General features: G+C 40.6%; 1 protein-coding gene across 1 annotated transcript in view; it reads left to right on the top strand.

Moving 5' to 3' along the window:
• Positions 1–15,759, top strand: part of PTGFRN (prostaglandin F2 receptor inhibitor) — a 95,540-nt gene that overhangs the window by 18,366 nt on the left and 61,415 nt on the right. The window contains exon 2 of the mRNA XM_063126790.1: positions 14,960–15,337. Coding sequence (XP_062982860.1) covers positions 14,960–15,337 — 378 coding nt within the window. The remainder of the gene's footprint in view (positions 1–14,959; positions 15,338–15,759) is intronic.

Below are 15,759 nucleotides of genomic sequence, written 5' to 3'. Positions count from 1 at the left end.
TTTACTTATTAAGCGTCTACATCTATTTTTGCTCTTCTTCTCCTGAGAAGGAAGGCATAGACAGAAAAAAAAATGAGGAAATGGGCCACCCTCTGCAAAGTCTCCCTTCTTGGGCAATGTAAGACTTTGGGCAAGGCAGAAAATGCTGCATCTTGGGAGTTGGGCCTTCTTTTACCCTAGGTCCTGGAAAGGCAATCTCTCTTTTCTCTACTGGGTTTACTGTGTACTCAAGATCACAGAAGTGTAAGCTGTGCTGAAGGTACACATTGGTGCAGTTGTCTCTGGTCAGTTGACAGCAGTTGTTATCATTGGCATGCCACCAGTAATAATTATGGCAGAGATCCAAAGAACTGCTTAGGCTCAGACAAAGGGTTTGGGGTAGTCCAGTAGATTTATTTTGGCTTTGAATAGCTCACCTTAATTCCAGTCACAAACTGCTTTTGGAACTCACCCCAGTTTTAAAAGCAGTTTGCGATGTGGCTCTTGGTGTTTCAGAGGGTGGCTGTTAAAGCCGGGAGCCAAAGAACCATGTCAATTATTGAAGCAACTATATAGCCATAACACTGAGTGTTGTTCAGCTATTTGAGCTCTTTATCTGAATTGGCTGATGAAGCAGCTTTGCTGCTTTTGAAAAAGATTATGCAAACTAAATCTTTCCTTTTCATCAAATCCCGGAGAGGCTGTGGATGTTCTGAATTGTTCATGGAAAAGGGCTGCATGAGGGTCAATAAACTGAGACTGAGTGCAGACAAGGAGGAGGTACTGTTAGTAGGTGGTTCTTCTGCCTAGCTGAATAGACTTTGGCCTGTTCTGGTTGGGGTTGCACTCCTTCTAAAACACCAGGTTTCCAGTTTGGGAGTGCTCCTGGATCTAGCACTGTTACTGGAGGCACAAGTGAGTTTTGTGACTAGGAATGCCTTTTATCAGTGTAGGCTGATACATCTATTGCAACTCTATTTGGGCAGAGGTTGCCTTGCTATTCTTATCTGTGCTCTGGTAACTACCTGGTTTGTTTATTGCAGTGCTCTGTATATGGGGCTGCCCTTGAAAATGGTCCAAATAGGACAGGGAGATTGTTAATGGGGACTGGTTGATATGATCATATTACACCACTGCTTTGTCATCTGCACTGGCTTCCAGTCTGTGTCTGGGCTCAATTCAAGGTGCTGGTAATTTATAACCTTAAAAAGGATCACACATATACCTACTCAGATGTAAAGTTTTTCTTTGGAGACCCTTTCTGGGTGCCCCTGCCCAATGACGTGTGCCAGGTGGCTACTAGAGGGAAGGGCTTCTCAGTCCTTGTGCCCTGATTATGGAATGGCCTCCCAAAAGAGGCTTGCCTGGTGCCTACACTTCTCAAAAATGTCCAATCTTTTGAGTCTTAATATGTTTCAGTGATCTATAGATCTTTTAAGTTTCTAGCAATTTTTCAGTGCTACTATTAACTTTGTTAATTGATTTTGTTTTCTGCTGCTGTCTTATGTTGTATTTAAAATGTATGGTTTTATTTTCCTATGTAGCTCTTCTTGTAAGCCACCAAGGGAACTGTTGCTATTGGACGGCATATAAATATAGTAAATAAGTAAATGGCTGTGAAAATAAAAACTCGCTCATGTGAACGTACATCTCCTTTTTTGTTTATATATAGCACTCTTAGAAAGATACTCCCCTTTTTAAGCTTCAAAAAGAAATCAGTCTTTCATGGTTTTCCATGGCTGGAGCTCCTGATAAACCATCACCTTTCCTGGATATAGTTTGACTTTCAAGTTGAACTCAGTCTGCCATCACTAAATGGAGCACTTCCCTAGATAGGTAGAAGTGTGAAACAAGTGGCTTTTATCAGTTGGTTCTGGAGTTGTGTGGTGTTTTTTTTTTTGAGTGGGTGCTTCTTGAGAATCACAACTGACAGCAGCAGAGGTGTGATATTAATTTTAAAATGTGAGGTGTGGGAAGCCAATATTCTAAATTCTAATGCATTTAAATTCAAAGGATTAGGAATATTTAGATAGCTCTTGATCTGTGTTGTATTTTACTTCTCCGTTGAGCTTTGAGGGTGGAGATCCTGAATGGAGAAGAGGTGAAGAGAAGGGGTGCAAACCTTTTTCCCTGTCCATGTTGTCTCTGCTCCAGATTAATGCCTGCCCCCCCCCATGCAGCTTTGATCCCATGGAATTCAAAATCCGAGTTTTGAATCATAGGGAGTTAAAAGCCATAGGTTTTGGTGTTTGAGCAAATATTACAGACAGGGAAAGAGATAAACACCCCTTTTATTGCTACTCAAATCCCTTCCCTTAAAGCTGATTTTCCTTTTGATAAACCCAGCATCAGGGCTCTTATACACGTTTGCATTTAATATTTAGTTAGCCTTCATGCTAGAGAGAAAACAGTCTTTGTTTTGACATTGGGAAAAGTATAATGTACCTCTCTGCTTCCCCCCACCCCACCCGACCCACACTGCTTTTCTTGAAGAAGAAGGAGGAGAAGGAGGAGGAGGAGCAGCAGGAGGAGCAGGAGCAGCCAGCACTGGGGCTCCTGTATGTTAGGTGTACTTAGTCTGCCCAAACCACTTAGAAATCAGTGGTTTTGCATTTCTGGTAGGGAAAGTGTGTGTGTGTTTTGCAACCAAATTGTATTGGAAATGCTGAGGTCATTCTTATCCTTTTCTAAGGAAACAAGGCACCTTCTTTGTGTAACTGAATACATGAATGCATATTGAAAGAAAGGGACCAGAGAACGTACTCTATATTGTTGTACTTAATTAGGGTCTTTTCATCTCCATGTTAAAGTCTCAAACTGATGATGCTAGCATTTAAAATGTTGCAGCTCACTTCTGAAGGAGATGTTCCAGTCTCTTCCTTACAAGAGTTTTGCAGAGCATCCTGCAATACCAGGAGTGGGGATGATGCACACCTGATAACTGTAGCTGAAGCACAGGGTTATGTCGGCCAGTAAAAACAACAACACACCCTTAGAGTGCTGGATCTGGTCTGCAGGGCATAATGCTATTTACTCTTAGATTAAAAACATTGCTATTTGTCTCAAGGTATGTGTGTGATTTCAAACCAAACAGCCAAACAAATAAGCCTGCTGATTTCTATTAGCATTTTAATGTTTAAGTTTAGCTGCTTCTTTTTTTTTCTTTTTGCTGGGGTTTTTCTTCACGTTTCTCCTTTTGATACAATTTAACAAGCACTGGAGCAACCTCCAAGAGATGGGAATAGAAATTAAGCTTGCCAGTTGGTTCTAAACTCTCAATTTGAGCTCTTTTGTTCCATACGGATATGTAAATGTATTAAGATTTTCTTAGTGGAAAGTGGCATGGTGGGCTCATCTTGAGATATGCCATAAAGGGGCCTGGCTCTCAATGTGCTGGCCATCTGTTCTCTGAAAAATAAAATGTGTATAGAGTGTCGGAGATCAGGCACTTGAGGATTGAGCAGCAAGCAAGTTTTCTATGTTCATAAGATACTTTGAAATTGTGCTTTGTTTTTATTGTAATCCAAATAATGCTCTTATTTCTTAGTTTTTGGGAAATGTATTAACACTGAAAATTGAAGAGTAGCAATTTTCTGGGGAAATTTAATTTAGGGCAATTGCAATTTAGATCTGTAAACAAAGCAAGTTTTAATTTGACCCTGTCAAAACAGGCCCATGTGCTAGCTGGGCGCTTTGGCTTGGTCTTTTCCATTTTATTGGCCATTCATTTAAATACAGTGCTTTTTTAAAAAACGGCTTTTCCATTTTATTAGCCATTTAGTTGAATAGACTGCTTTTAAAAAAAGGTTCAGAGATCCCTCAGTCAATCTGTGTCAATCTGGTAGGATTGTGCTCCTAATATATTAGGAATTGCAACAGCAATTCCCCACTCATCTCTACACTTTAAACTTGGAAGGAAGGCTGGCCAGGGAACAGCACCACATTGTTATGGCAAATAGATTATTTTATTCCTGATTATAGGGTGCTATGGGTAGTGTGTAAGGTAAGTTCTAGTTTAAACAAGTAGTAGGTCTTGTGGCATTGATTGCTTACTCATGGGAACACAAAGTACTTTCTGGATGTTTCTACAACCTGGATTTGACCAAATGGAGACCTAATCTGAACTGGTTTTGTAATATTGCACTGTAGTTGTGTAACTTCCTCCCAGGTGAAGTCACCAAGTTCAGAACTTTCAGAAAACAATTGAAGACTTTTCCTTTTGTTCTGCCAGGCATTCAGGCCTGATTGTTGTTATTGACTGACTTTTCAATAGCTGGATTTTGTTTGTTGCCACGTTGTAATAAATGTTATATTTTAAGGTTTATTTGTTTCCTGCCTTGAGTTTATTGAAGAAAAATGGAATACAAAATTTCAAAATAATCAGTAGATGTAGCTTCAGAGTTTAATATGCATTCTTAGACCCTTATTTATTTATTTATTTATTACATTTCTATACCGCCCAATAGCCAGAGCTCTCTGGGCGGTTCACAAAACAAGGCCTTTAAACTTGTGCAAACGCTAGTTAAAAACTACATGTGAATGAAATACAAGGAGGTTCTTACGACCCTACTCTTTTGTGGTTTGTATGAGGTAGACTTCTTCTTTCTAATAATTTTGGAAATAGTTGTTCTGCATTGATATTCCTACTTGCTAAAGGCAGCAATTTTCTAATTAGTTTTTCTGCCAGCAAGTAGAGTAGGAACCTGTGCATGCTTTTCTTAAGGTGGTGGTAAAGAATCAGGGACAATAGGGATAGTAACTATATTTAGCTATCTTTTTGGTTGCAAAACCAATCATGTAAATCTAAGATGAGAAAAAGTCCTTTCTCTGATGTGTGCTCTTCCCTAATCATAGCATGTATATGATTTTTTCTTGCCAAGAGTAGCAGGTTTGCCCTCAATAGCCAGAGATTAATGGGTTTAAAAGTGCCACTTTGTGTTGAAGGTCCTGAAACAGGCTTCGCACGACCTGATAGCAAATTGGCTGATTGTGAGTCACATTGTCTAAAGCCAGCAAAAATCCACTGGACAGCAGCAGCAGTTCGCCTCCCTGGCTCCCATAAATATCATGGGGAGAGAGTGTTCAATGAGAGCCATTAAGAAGAAGGAATGCCTTGAAGCTGGAATTCAGTGTTTGTTCAACTACTGTGTCAGGGTGATGAGCACAAAAGTGTTTGCCTTATGAAAAGGCAGTGTTATACAGTCACATCTGTAAGCCAGCACCAATTTTTTGTTTTAGTCACGGAAAGGCTGGTGAAAGTACAGGTATATCGGCCAGTAAAGGTGCACCTGTAATATGTTTGCCCATCGTGTCTTCCTTGGAATCCTATTGATAGGGCAACAGGTGGAGACACAAATTTGCTTGTAGTGTGCAGGCCACACAATTCTAAGGCCTTCCTAGTATCTCCACAAACTTATTTATCATATTTATACCCTGCTCTGCAGCCAAAAAAAGGCTCTCGGAGCGGCTTACACTTAGTTAGTAAAAAAGACAGTTCCTGCCCTCAGGCTTACAGTCTAATAAAGACATGACACACAAGGAAAAGGAGTCCAGGAGGAAAGAGGGAGAGAGAGAGAGAGAGAAATTAAGTGGACCGGAAACAGGGCTGATAGGATTGTCCTGCTCCCAAAGGAGGGGAGTCCAACTGGAGCAGGCCCTGATGTTTCCTCTGCCTGCTCCTGTCCCCTTGGTCTTTCTTCTTCCCCACAGGGCCAAGATGACAGTTTGCCCTGTGGGGGTGGGGGAAGAGTCCAACTGGAGCAGGCCCCGATGTTTCCTCTGCCTGCTCCTGTCCCCTTGGTCTTTCTTCTTCCCCACAGGGCCAAGATGACAGTTTGCCCTGTGGGGGTGGGGGAAGAGTCCAACTGGAGCAGGCCCCGATGTTTCCTCTGCCTGCTTCTGTCCCCTTGGTCTTTGACTGAAATGATAAGGTTGGGACACTGAGTGTGTACATGCATATGCACACATGGGCAGCAGGAGAGGATCTTGGTTCAGCAGCCATAGTATGCTGTATGGTGCTATGGTAGAAGTAGGAGAAATTTGGGAAAAACTAAACCTCTAAAAAGGGAGGGTCAGTACCATTCTGTAAAACTTTATCTGGTACTGAAAACAAATTCCTGAGCTGCACATGTGCTCAGAGAAACCCTATTCTTTAATTCTAAACCACCATTTTGCACTTGGCTCAGGTTCATAAAACCCCCCAATGTATGTCCTGCAAGGCTGAAGCTTGACTAGTGCTGGTGTAAATTAGCCAAGTATTATCTCTATGTTCCAACAATGGGAGCTGAGAGAATCCTGACTGAGATGGTTTGAACCAAGGACAGCACCACAATTTGCACCCTTAGCCATGGCTCTGAACATATCTGAATAACCAGAACACATGTTGTTGGATGGAGGATGATTAAAGATGTGTAGAATGTGAGGATCTGCTAACCTATTTTTGCTTAATTGAAGTTGCACTTGGATTAGAGCAATCTACCACTATTAGCCTCCGATCACATTTCTGAGGCATTGCTTAAGATGTGATAGGCGTTATTTCAGACTGATAGAGATAATAGGTTTTAAGCAATTACACCCAGCTAATTCCTTTTAAAAGCACTTTGCATTATCCATTAAAAAAACAACAACCTGAGTCGCCAGGGAATAAGCAATGAATGTGTGTCCCAGATGGCTTCTCTTGTTCACTCTTTATCAGTGTTATGGGATGATAATTCTGAAGATCTTCTGGGAGCATAAACACCTGCGTGAACCTTCCACAATTGGAAGGCAAACCTGTGTTGTAGGCAAGTGATGTTTGGAGCATGACACAAGCTGAAGAGACTTCATAGCTTCAAGGATGATTATAGCTTAGCCATAAAGATTACAATTTGGGCTCTTCTAATGAAGCTTGCAGTGCTTTTGCTGCACAGTCTTGTAAGATAGCAAGTTGCTGTGCCAAACGCGGCAATCTAAATGCTCTTTCTTGGGAGGAGTGGGAAGAGCTTGACTTCTTTTTTTTTTAAGGTTGGACATTATGCCACAAAGTCTCATAGTCTGCTAAAGTGAAGGGAGTATAAATCTAAAGGTGGAGAAATGGGAGGAATGTTTGGGGTTAGGGCAAGACATATTTCCTTTAATTAGATTTAAGTAATTGTATTTGAAATAGCTTGCAGAATTTGACTCTGAAATTTCATTCAGCCTGCTGAATCTACTTCTTGCCTGACTGCAAGCACAGTATGAGATAAAGGTTGTAATTGGATAGATTCTCTTCATAAATGATACTGTAGGGATAAACATGCCATTTTCAGCAACTTTATAAACACACTTAATGTCCCTACACTTTCCACCCCTTTTATTTGGAGGCTGGATGGGAAGGGAAATAAATGTGAAGGGTGAGTTCTTGACATGCACATCTGAACTATGCATCTAGATATTCCTTTCAATATCTTTAATCACAGGCTACTGAAAGAGGAGTCTTCTGCTTTTCAGTGGTGTTATCAAGAAATGTGCTATGACAAATAAGAAGAGACATATACTCTAAATGTGCATCTATTCATTTGGTTCTTAGCCTCCATGTATCCACAAAACTCACCATTCTGGCATGTTAAAAGTGCATGCAAAACCTCAGTCTTGGGGGAGAGCCTAAATTAAAAGCTTATAAACTGTCAGTGGGATGACCTTGGGAACTGACTGCGAAAGGTAACTAAGGCTGCAGTGCTATACACACTTATCTGGGAGTAAGTCTCATTGAATTCAATGGGGCTTGCTTCTGGGTAGGCACGCATAGGATTGCCCAGCAAGAGTATTTCTCATAGGCTCCTGCAGAAACCAGTCAGAGCTTGGTGATTTTCAGGACAGTTTTTTTTTTAAAAAATAGTGTCATTTCAGGGGGTGGGGTGATAGCCAAATATTGTCATCATTTTGGGGAGGATAGTGGCCAGTGGGCGGCATGTCATGATGTAGTTTTATTCCTATTTAGGAATTCTATGAGATTGAACACAACTGCTGTTGCACCTCTGCCAGCACTTCAAGTGGTGGCAAACCCTTCTGTGTTTGTAAAAAAAGAAAGAAAAGAGAAACTTGAGGAAACTCTTCCCATCTCATATATCATCATGATAAGCTCCTGACCCCTGAAATGTATAGAACCCACCTTTTAAAAATGTGATCAATGTATCTTGGGGTGGTTAAATGCCCCCATAAACATGTGTCTGTGGTGTCAAAAGTGTGTTATAAAATCAAAATATGAGAAACACATCCTAAACTGCCAAGGTACTTCTTGAGGCAGAACTTTATTGTTACTAAATACTAATGCTATAACAAATCTGCCCCTGTTCCCCAACGACATCCCATGGTTTGTTCCAACTTACTGACACCCAGAGAACTTAAGCCTGCTTCACTAGAGCAGTTTTCTTTGGAAAATACATGGGACATTTTTATACCTCCAGTATGTTGCATGGTTTTGGGGACATAAAGGCAACCCAATGGCTTAATCAGAGTATACAATGTCATAAGAGGACTGTGTTGTGTAGCTCTACTTCTGTGTACATTCTACAATGAAAGGACATTTGGGGAAGCCTTTCAGGCCATTTTATTTTAGCAGGGAGTTGAAAGGTTTGCAAAGAACTAAAAGCATAGGTTGTAATTTAAGACTTAGATTTTAAGAAAAAAATCTGGGTAAAAATTCTGTTTTTAAATGTTCAAGTTATACTCACCACAAGCAACTGTTGGGCTCTGAAAATCTTCAGCATGGGAGAAAGCATAGTGAGAGCTCCAAAATTCATATTAGAAATGAAGTCACACATATGACGCCGATAACGCTTATTTCATTAGTCTTCAACAGAACCTTGAATCTGATAGTGGGCTTTCTGCTGGACATGCTTTAGCCCAAAACAAATTAGTGGGCAGGCTTGAATTCTATAGTGGAATCTGGAAGAAATTCTGATGTATAGAGTTATCGGTCTGTTAATCTATAGAGTTATCAGTCTGTTGCTATCCTGCTTACTTATTTAAGCATCTGTAAAGGAAAAATAAATATTATGGTTATTTAGGCATAAAAGAATAGAGGGGTTCATGTTGTAGATAAAAGTAGTAGTGAAATTTGGAATACCTCTAAACAAGTCATTTATTGTGCAATTGCACTGCCTCATTCATAGGATTTTACAGGGGGTCCAGATGTTTCTATTTACGTCTTCCCATGTTTTCCCAATACTGCTTCTGTTGTTGTTGTTGTGCTTCTTATTAGGAAAAAAAATCCATTTGGGATGAAAAAATGGAATAGCTGTACAATACCTTTTGGTTGGTAGCACTAGGAGCCGTCTGTCTAGAAGCACTCTGTTAATCTGACATGAAGCCGTACAGTTACAAGTTGGGAAAAGGCATAAAATGGGGTCAAGATGATTAGGGAAATAAAGCAAAGTGTCTTGTGGGGACTCTAGAACCTTACATGCAATGTTCGAGTTACGATGGTGCATAGGCTATTATGAAACTTAAGGTTGAGCTGGAAGGTTTGCAGCTAGTGAGCATTTTAATGGGCAAGTAAAGGGTTTTATTTTGATTTGGTTTTTTTGCAGGGGCTGAGGCGGTTCAGGTTCAAGTCATGAATGCAATAGTTCTGCTTTTACTCTGGTTCCAATCAGTAACCAAATTATTAAACTGCAGTTCATATGGGAAGTTCACACTGATGTTGAATTGCATATGTGAGCGAGCGATTAAAATAGTTATGTTACTCTATTCTGCTTTTCATACTATGTGGTTTAAAATATATTGGATATTTATATCTGAAAGATTTGTTGATCCCAACATGTTTCAGGTTCTTTCAACAGACTTTCAAAAAATTGTTCAGTCTCTGTTCTAGTTCTGCTATTAAAGAGAGAGAGGGGTGCATGGGAGGGGGACAGGAAGCGAAGATGTGATTTTGGTTTAGATGTGGTTTTTGGTTAGTTTAATTCTGTGCAACCTAGTCCATATGCTATGTGGTATACTATGTGGTATATTTTGTTAGTATTGTGAACAAATTAATTAAGTCAAACAGAACCCTGAAGATTTGGATCATTTTATGGACATTAGCTAATTATTTTTCTTATGTTGGATTCAGTTTGTTGTAAACAGCCCAGAGAGCTTCAGCTATGGGCGGTATAGAAATTAAATTAAGTAAATAAATAATAATAATTTGCTTAAAGCCCTTCCAAAATTCTTAAGCAGTGTTTTCCCTCCATTCCTCTTGTTAAAGTGGAATAACTCATGTTTCAAAATTTAGTTCTTCAGCAGTGAGAGCCTTACTGACCTTTTCAAGGATGATGAGTTGCATAGAACCTGCTAATCCTTGTATAAATATGCAGACCTTGCCCGAAATAATTCCTTTTGAACTTTCCATTTTGGAATGTTGCATTCATGGGTATGAGCAATTACGCTTTGTAACCCAGAGGAAAAAATGACTTCCTGTTTGTTTCCTGTTGTGAATGCCTCATTTACAAGGCATCTTTAATAGTTGCATAGAAAAGAGAATTTCAGCAGGTGTCATTTGTATGCATGCAGCACCTGGTGAAATTCCCAACAGTTAAAGCTTCAGGAGCCCTGTCCTCTTTTGTATCTGGTCACTCTAGCTATACTAGTTGACTTTAAAGTAGGGTGATAATATGGAAAGGAGGACAGAGCTCCTGTATCTTTAACAGTTGTATAACTCTAGAATAGCTAGAGTGACCAGATACAAAAGAAGGCAGGGCTCCTGCAGCTTTAACTGTTGTGATGAAGAGTGAATTTCAACAGGTTTTGCATATATAGAAATGACCCCTGCTGAAATTCCCTTTTCTATGCAACTTTTCATATGGTCACACTAGGGTTATATATTTATCTGAAATAAGAGAACTGGATTGTTTTAAATGAACTGTCAAACTCATAGTATTAGGATTGTGCCTAGTAAACTACCTTGTGGGGGGATTTTTTTGGTTCTGTAGTACCTTCAAAACCTTGTACTTGTCTCATAATGTTTCAGTGCTTTGTAATTCTTTCCTGTCAGGCTTAGGATAGCCCCCCCCCCCCCCCCAGCCGGCACCTTTCTGAGTTAAAATGTTATCTTTTTAACAGTTTATACCAAATGCAAAGCACTTTGATTATTAAATCACCAAGATTAAAAATGTTATGGCATATGAACTGTGAAGTTATCTCTGGTTCCCATAGCATGAACTGTGCTGCATTATGCAGATGCACAGTAGAAATAAAAGTCCTTGCAAAATGTGTTTCTCTGTCTGGCTGGATATGCCCTCAGGAAAGTACATTACAAGAAATACTGTAGTGAAGATGATGTAACAATCTGTTTTATTGGTTAGCCGAACCATGCGAGAAAACCGGCATGGCTTACGTGTGTGTTTTTAATATTGGCTTATGCTGCTGATGGCAAGCAGAATGGGATCTTGATCATACGTGATTTGCATCATAGTTGTTAGAGGCAATATCAGTTCAGTGAAACCGAGGCCATTATTGACAAGGACGAATTATGCAACATATGCATCATACAATGGATAAAAATAATTATTGTCATTGTCAAATATTGGCAGCGAGGGGCCATTGCTCAGTAGTAAAGCGTATGCTTTATAAGTTGAATGTGGAAGACTCAATCCCCATCATCTCTAATTAAAAGGATATTGGGTAACAGGGCTGGGAAACACCCCTGTCTTCATGTCAGGGCTAGGCCATCAACGACAATATGAGGTCAGCCAGAACCAATGGGAGGAAACCAGTAGTTGGGATAAAAGAACTTGTTGGGACTGAAGGACAAGCCAGGAAGCAAGATTGAGAGCAAGCCAGAAGTTAGGAATGATGAGTACATTGAGATTGAAGTACATCCAAAGGATATAGGAACATGCAGAGTTCAGGAAGACGTTGTTGCTCAAGCATGGCTTAACTGGATTGGGAAGCCCTCTGCTCTTCCTGCCCAGGAGGATCCATGGGCCTGCCTGAGTGGGCAGGTTCAGGCCAAGGCCTAAGGATATTAAGATGTCTAGGCAGATGCTACACCAGAGAGTTCACTGGCTTATTTCATAGGGCAGCAGTACACAGACCCAAAGGTTCCCATTCTGAGCCCCTCAGCTACAGACCCTGAGGTCTTAAAGGGCTGCTGCCATTTGATAGTACAAATTAGTCTTCCCCCACATAGGTTCCTCCAGATGCTTTGGACTATAGCTCCCATTAACCTTGACAATTGGCCGTACTGGCTGGGCTGATGGGAGTTTGTAATCCATAACATCTTCAGGGACCCGTGTTGGGAAAGAGTGTGCTACACTGACCAATGGTCTGATTCAGTACAAGCCTTCTTCTTATGTTAATTTTGTGAAGTGTGTGGGGTGGCAGGAAAATTGAAGTAGCAGTAGTAGTACTAGCAGGGTGTCCTTGATGCGTCTCAGGGAGAGACCCAAGGAAAGGTGAGAACAAAACATGCAAAACTCAGGATCAAGTAAAAATGTGCTTTGGCCATGCAGGTGTGATTGAACAAGTGATCATTTCTGTGAGAGACAGAGAATTAATTAGGCTTGGAATATTTATTATTTATTTATTTATTTATTTAAAACATTTATATCCCGCCCTATATCATGAAGATCTCAGAGTGGCATACAGTGGCATATATTTGTTGATATCAGATTGTAATTACTTGAATAGTCAACTAATACAGGTTGAAAAAAGGTGTAATACTGGCCACACCCTTACCATGAGGCTTTGCCTGCACTAATGGGGGAGTGAAACGTTTGTGTATCTGTGTTCCAGCCTGTTTGAATTTTAGTTTAAAGATGGAAGGTTACAAACCTTTGAGCCCCTTGATGTGGGACTGGAAACATGGGTTGAAAGAGATTTTGGCAGTGTTTGGGGTTCCTGCTGTTTCAAGAAGCTAAATATATATCGGAATGGATTTATGATGGAGTGGGATTACATGTTGTTTAAACGATTTTGTTTGGAGGCTGAAATTGAACAGTGTCTCTGCAGCTGAAACACTTTTCCTTTTATGGAAAGTCTTGAGCTAGCTGTAAATAAAGGCAGTGCTTGCTTAGCATTCTTAGGAAATAAGGGATCCTGTCAAAGCCAATTTGTAGTTCCTGAGGATATCTAGGCTTCAGAACAAGCTGATTGTAAGGCAGAAGAGTTTTTGTCTCCTGATTAGAACTGGCTACTTGAAGCACCTTTATGCTCATGAAATTCAATGAGTATACTTAATGAAGCTCCATGTTTTTCTACATACTGCATACATAGGTATGGTCATCCAGAAACCCCACTAATGAATGGAAGAGGTGGTACATATATTCTGTGTTTGTTCTGATGTAATAGCTCCTCTCTCCTTGCTCATGAGTTTTTGAAATGGGAAGAATGGGTAGGACAGGTGTTTCTTTACAGAAAGAAAGCATTGGAGCATAACTTCACACATGGGACTCTAGACTACAGAATATGAGGCTGTTTATACAACATGCTAACCCACACTCAGCAGTTGTGTGTGGGTTGTTTCGAACCATGGGTTGTTTGTTGAACTGTGGGTTAGCATGTTGTCTGGGTGCACTCAAGGTGGCTTGTTAACCATGCAGTATGGCTTATTTTCTCTAACAAGTCACCCCGAGAACCCATAGTTTGTACTTGGGTTGTTAAGGGTGGTTAACAAGCCACCCTGCCTGCATTCAGACCGCACGATAATCCACAATGAGAACATAAGATGAGCCCTGCTGGATCAGACCAAGGGTCCATCTAGTCCAGCACTCTGTTCACACAGTGGCCAACCAACTGTCAACCAGGGACCCACCAGCAGGAGAAACTATGACTGTGACCCAAAGCAAACATTATTTTAAAGGTGTAGTTGCAGCTATTTATTTTTACTCTAGAGTAAATATGGGGCCCTAATCTGGGTTGAGGCTCTAATGTGGGGGCAGGGGGTCGCTAACCTTTTCCCCATTCTGTGGTTGCAATCTGGATTCAGCCCCCTATGCCTGCAATTTATTTTGCTAAATTGTGATGCATTAAAACAAGGCTGGTCTACTTATGTCCCTTGCGTGTTCCCCTGTGCTGTCACCGCTCTGCTGCTGTTGAAGCTGCTGCCCTGAAGCAGCAGGCTCTTGTCTTAGGAGCCTTCTTTTTCCCTCGAGAACCACTGTGATGGGGACATGGTTAAAACTTCAGCAGCATCACAGTTTTTTGGGGATGCTCTAACCTCGTCCCAATCACATCAATCTGCAGTAGAATTGGATGGTGTGTGTGTGTGTGTACATATATGCATGAGTTGAGTCGCCTAGCTACCCATCCAAAGACATTGAAGCCTCCAACCCAAGGGAAGTTGTCCACGCCTGCATTAAAGCAAATGGATCCATATTTGGCAATATAAATTGGAGGTGCAGGGCCAGGGCCTGAAACATACTCTGTTTTTTTTTTAAAAAAAAAGCTACAGAGAAAACACGCAGCTACAAGGTTTCTAGATTCATACGGAAGCCTGAAAACTGGGAGCCAAATGTTAGCAGAATTGGCAACTCTGGCCTGATGATTCTGGGAAGGTAGCTTATTTCTGTCTATCCCTTCTTCTGAAACAAGATACAACGTTTTAACTGCAAGAAATATGAAGGAACTAAGGAACTAGACTCCTTAATTCTTGACTCAGTTTTGTTAACTCTGCTAAATTATGGTCCTACATAGCACAGGCGAAAGGGAGGATCAAGGAAATTATGTTTGGGGAAAGAACAAGAGTTCTTCCATTACTGCTGATGGTCTTCATAATCCCAGATGGCACCCAATGAAAGGCTGAATAAAGATGTAGTGAAATACAGCAACTTCCCAAAGGCCACCCACAGAGCTTCATAACTGAGCAAGGATTTGATCTTGAGTCTTTCCGCATTTCAATCCAATATTCTCTGCCTTCTAATTCACTGAGAAATATCTTCACCTACAATACCATCTTCAGTTCTTCCATCAGGTCCCCTCCTCCTTGTTGGTTTAAATACAATTTCAATATTTACTCAAAATAGTTTTCTTTCTTTTTCAGCTTCCTGCTATGGGCGTATTGTGAAGGTACCTGCAGGTCCCCTAGTAAGAGTTGAAGGCACAGAGGTGGTGATCCCATGCAGTGTTACTCAGTATGAAGGACCCAGTGAGCAGAACTTTGACTGGGAGTTCTCTACAAGCCCTGCTCAGGACACTAGATTTGTACATGTAGTGAGTACTTGGGACCCTTCATTCACGTCTCGGGAGTATCAAGATCGGGTTAACAGTAAGGAGATCACCTTAAGAAGAAACAGTAACAATGCTGTGGAACTTGTGATTGGAAACATCCGCCCTACTGACCAAGGGATGTATCGATGCACTACACCTAGCACAGATGCTGTCTTTCAGGGAAATTACAATGCTGTAGTCGAAGTCAAAGGTACTTCTACAGGGTGAGGGGTATTTACAATTGGTATCGGGTCCTAGAATAATTTTGCAAGCATTATGTGGAAAATCTTAAGTAGAAATAATTTAGTTTTACACACTCCCTTGTGTCTTTGTATAATCCGAAGTTAGACAGTAAGAAGAGAGGGTTTATTTTCTTTTATGCTTATTATGCCTGGCGCCAACATTGTTATCTTTTCGGCGCCAGGTCAAGACTTTTCTCTTCTCCCAGGCATTTTTAACAGCATTTTAACAGCATTTAACAACGTTAAGTTTGTTTTTAATGGACCCCACAATTGTTGTTTTTTAAATGGATACTGTTGTTTTTATACTGTTTTTATGTGTGTGTGTGTGTGTGTGTGTGTGTGTTTAAATTGTATACTTTTAATGTTTACTATTTTTAAATGTTGTAAACCG

Source organism: Elgaria multicarinata, chromosome 5, assembly GCF_023053635.1.
Source record: "Elgaria multicarinata webbii isolate HBS135686 ecotype San Diego chromosome 5, rElgMul1.1.pri, whole genome shotgun sequence".
NCBI lineage: Eukaryota > Metazoa > Chordata > Lepidosauria > Squamata > Anguidae > Elgaria > Elgaria multicarinata.
Note: the sequence above shows the minus strand (reverse complement) of the source record. Positions and strands in the feature narration are given on the sequence as shown.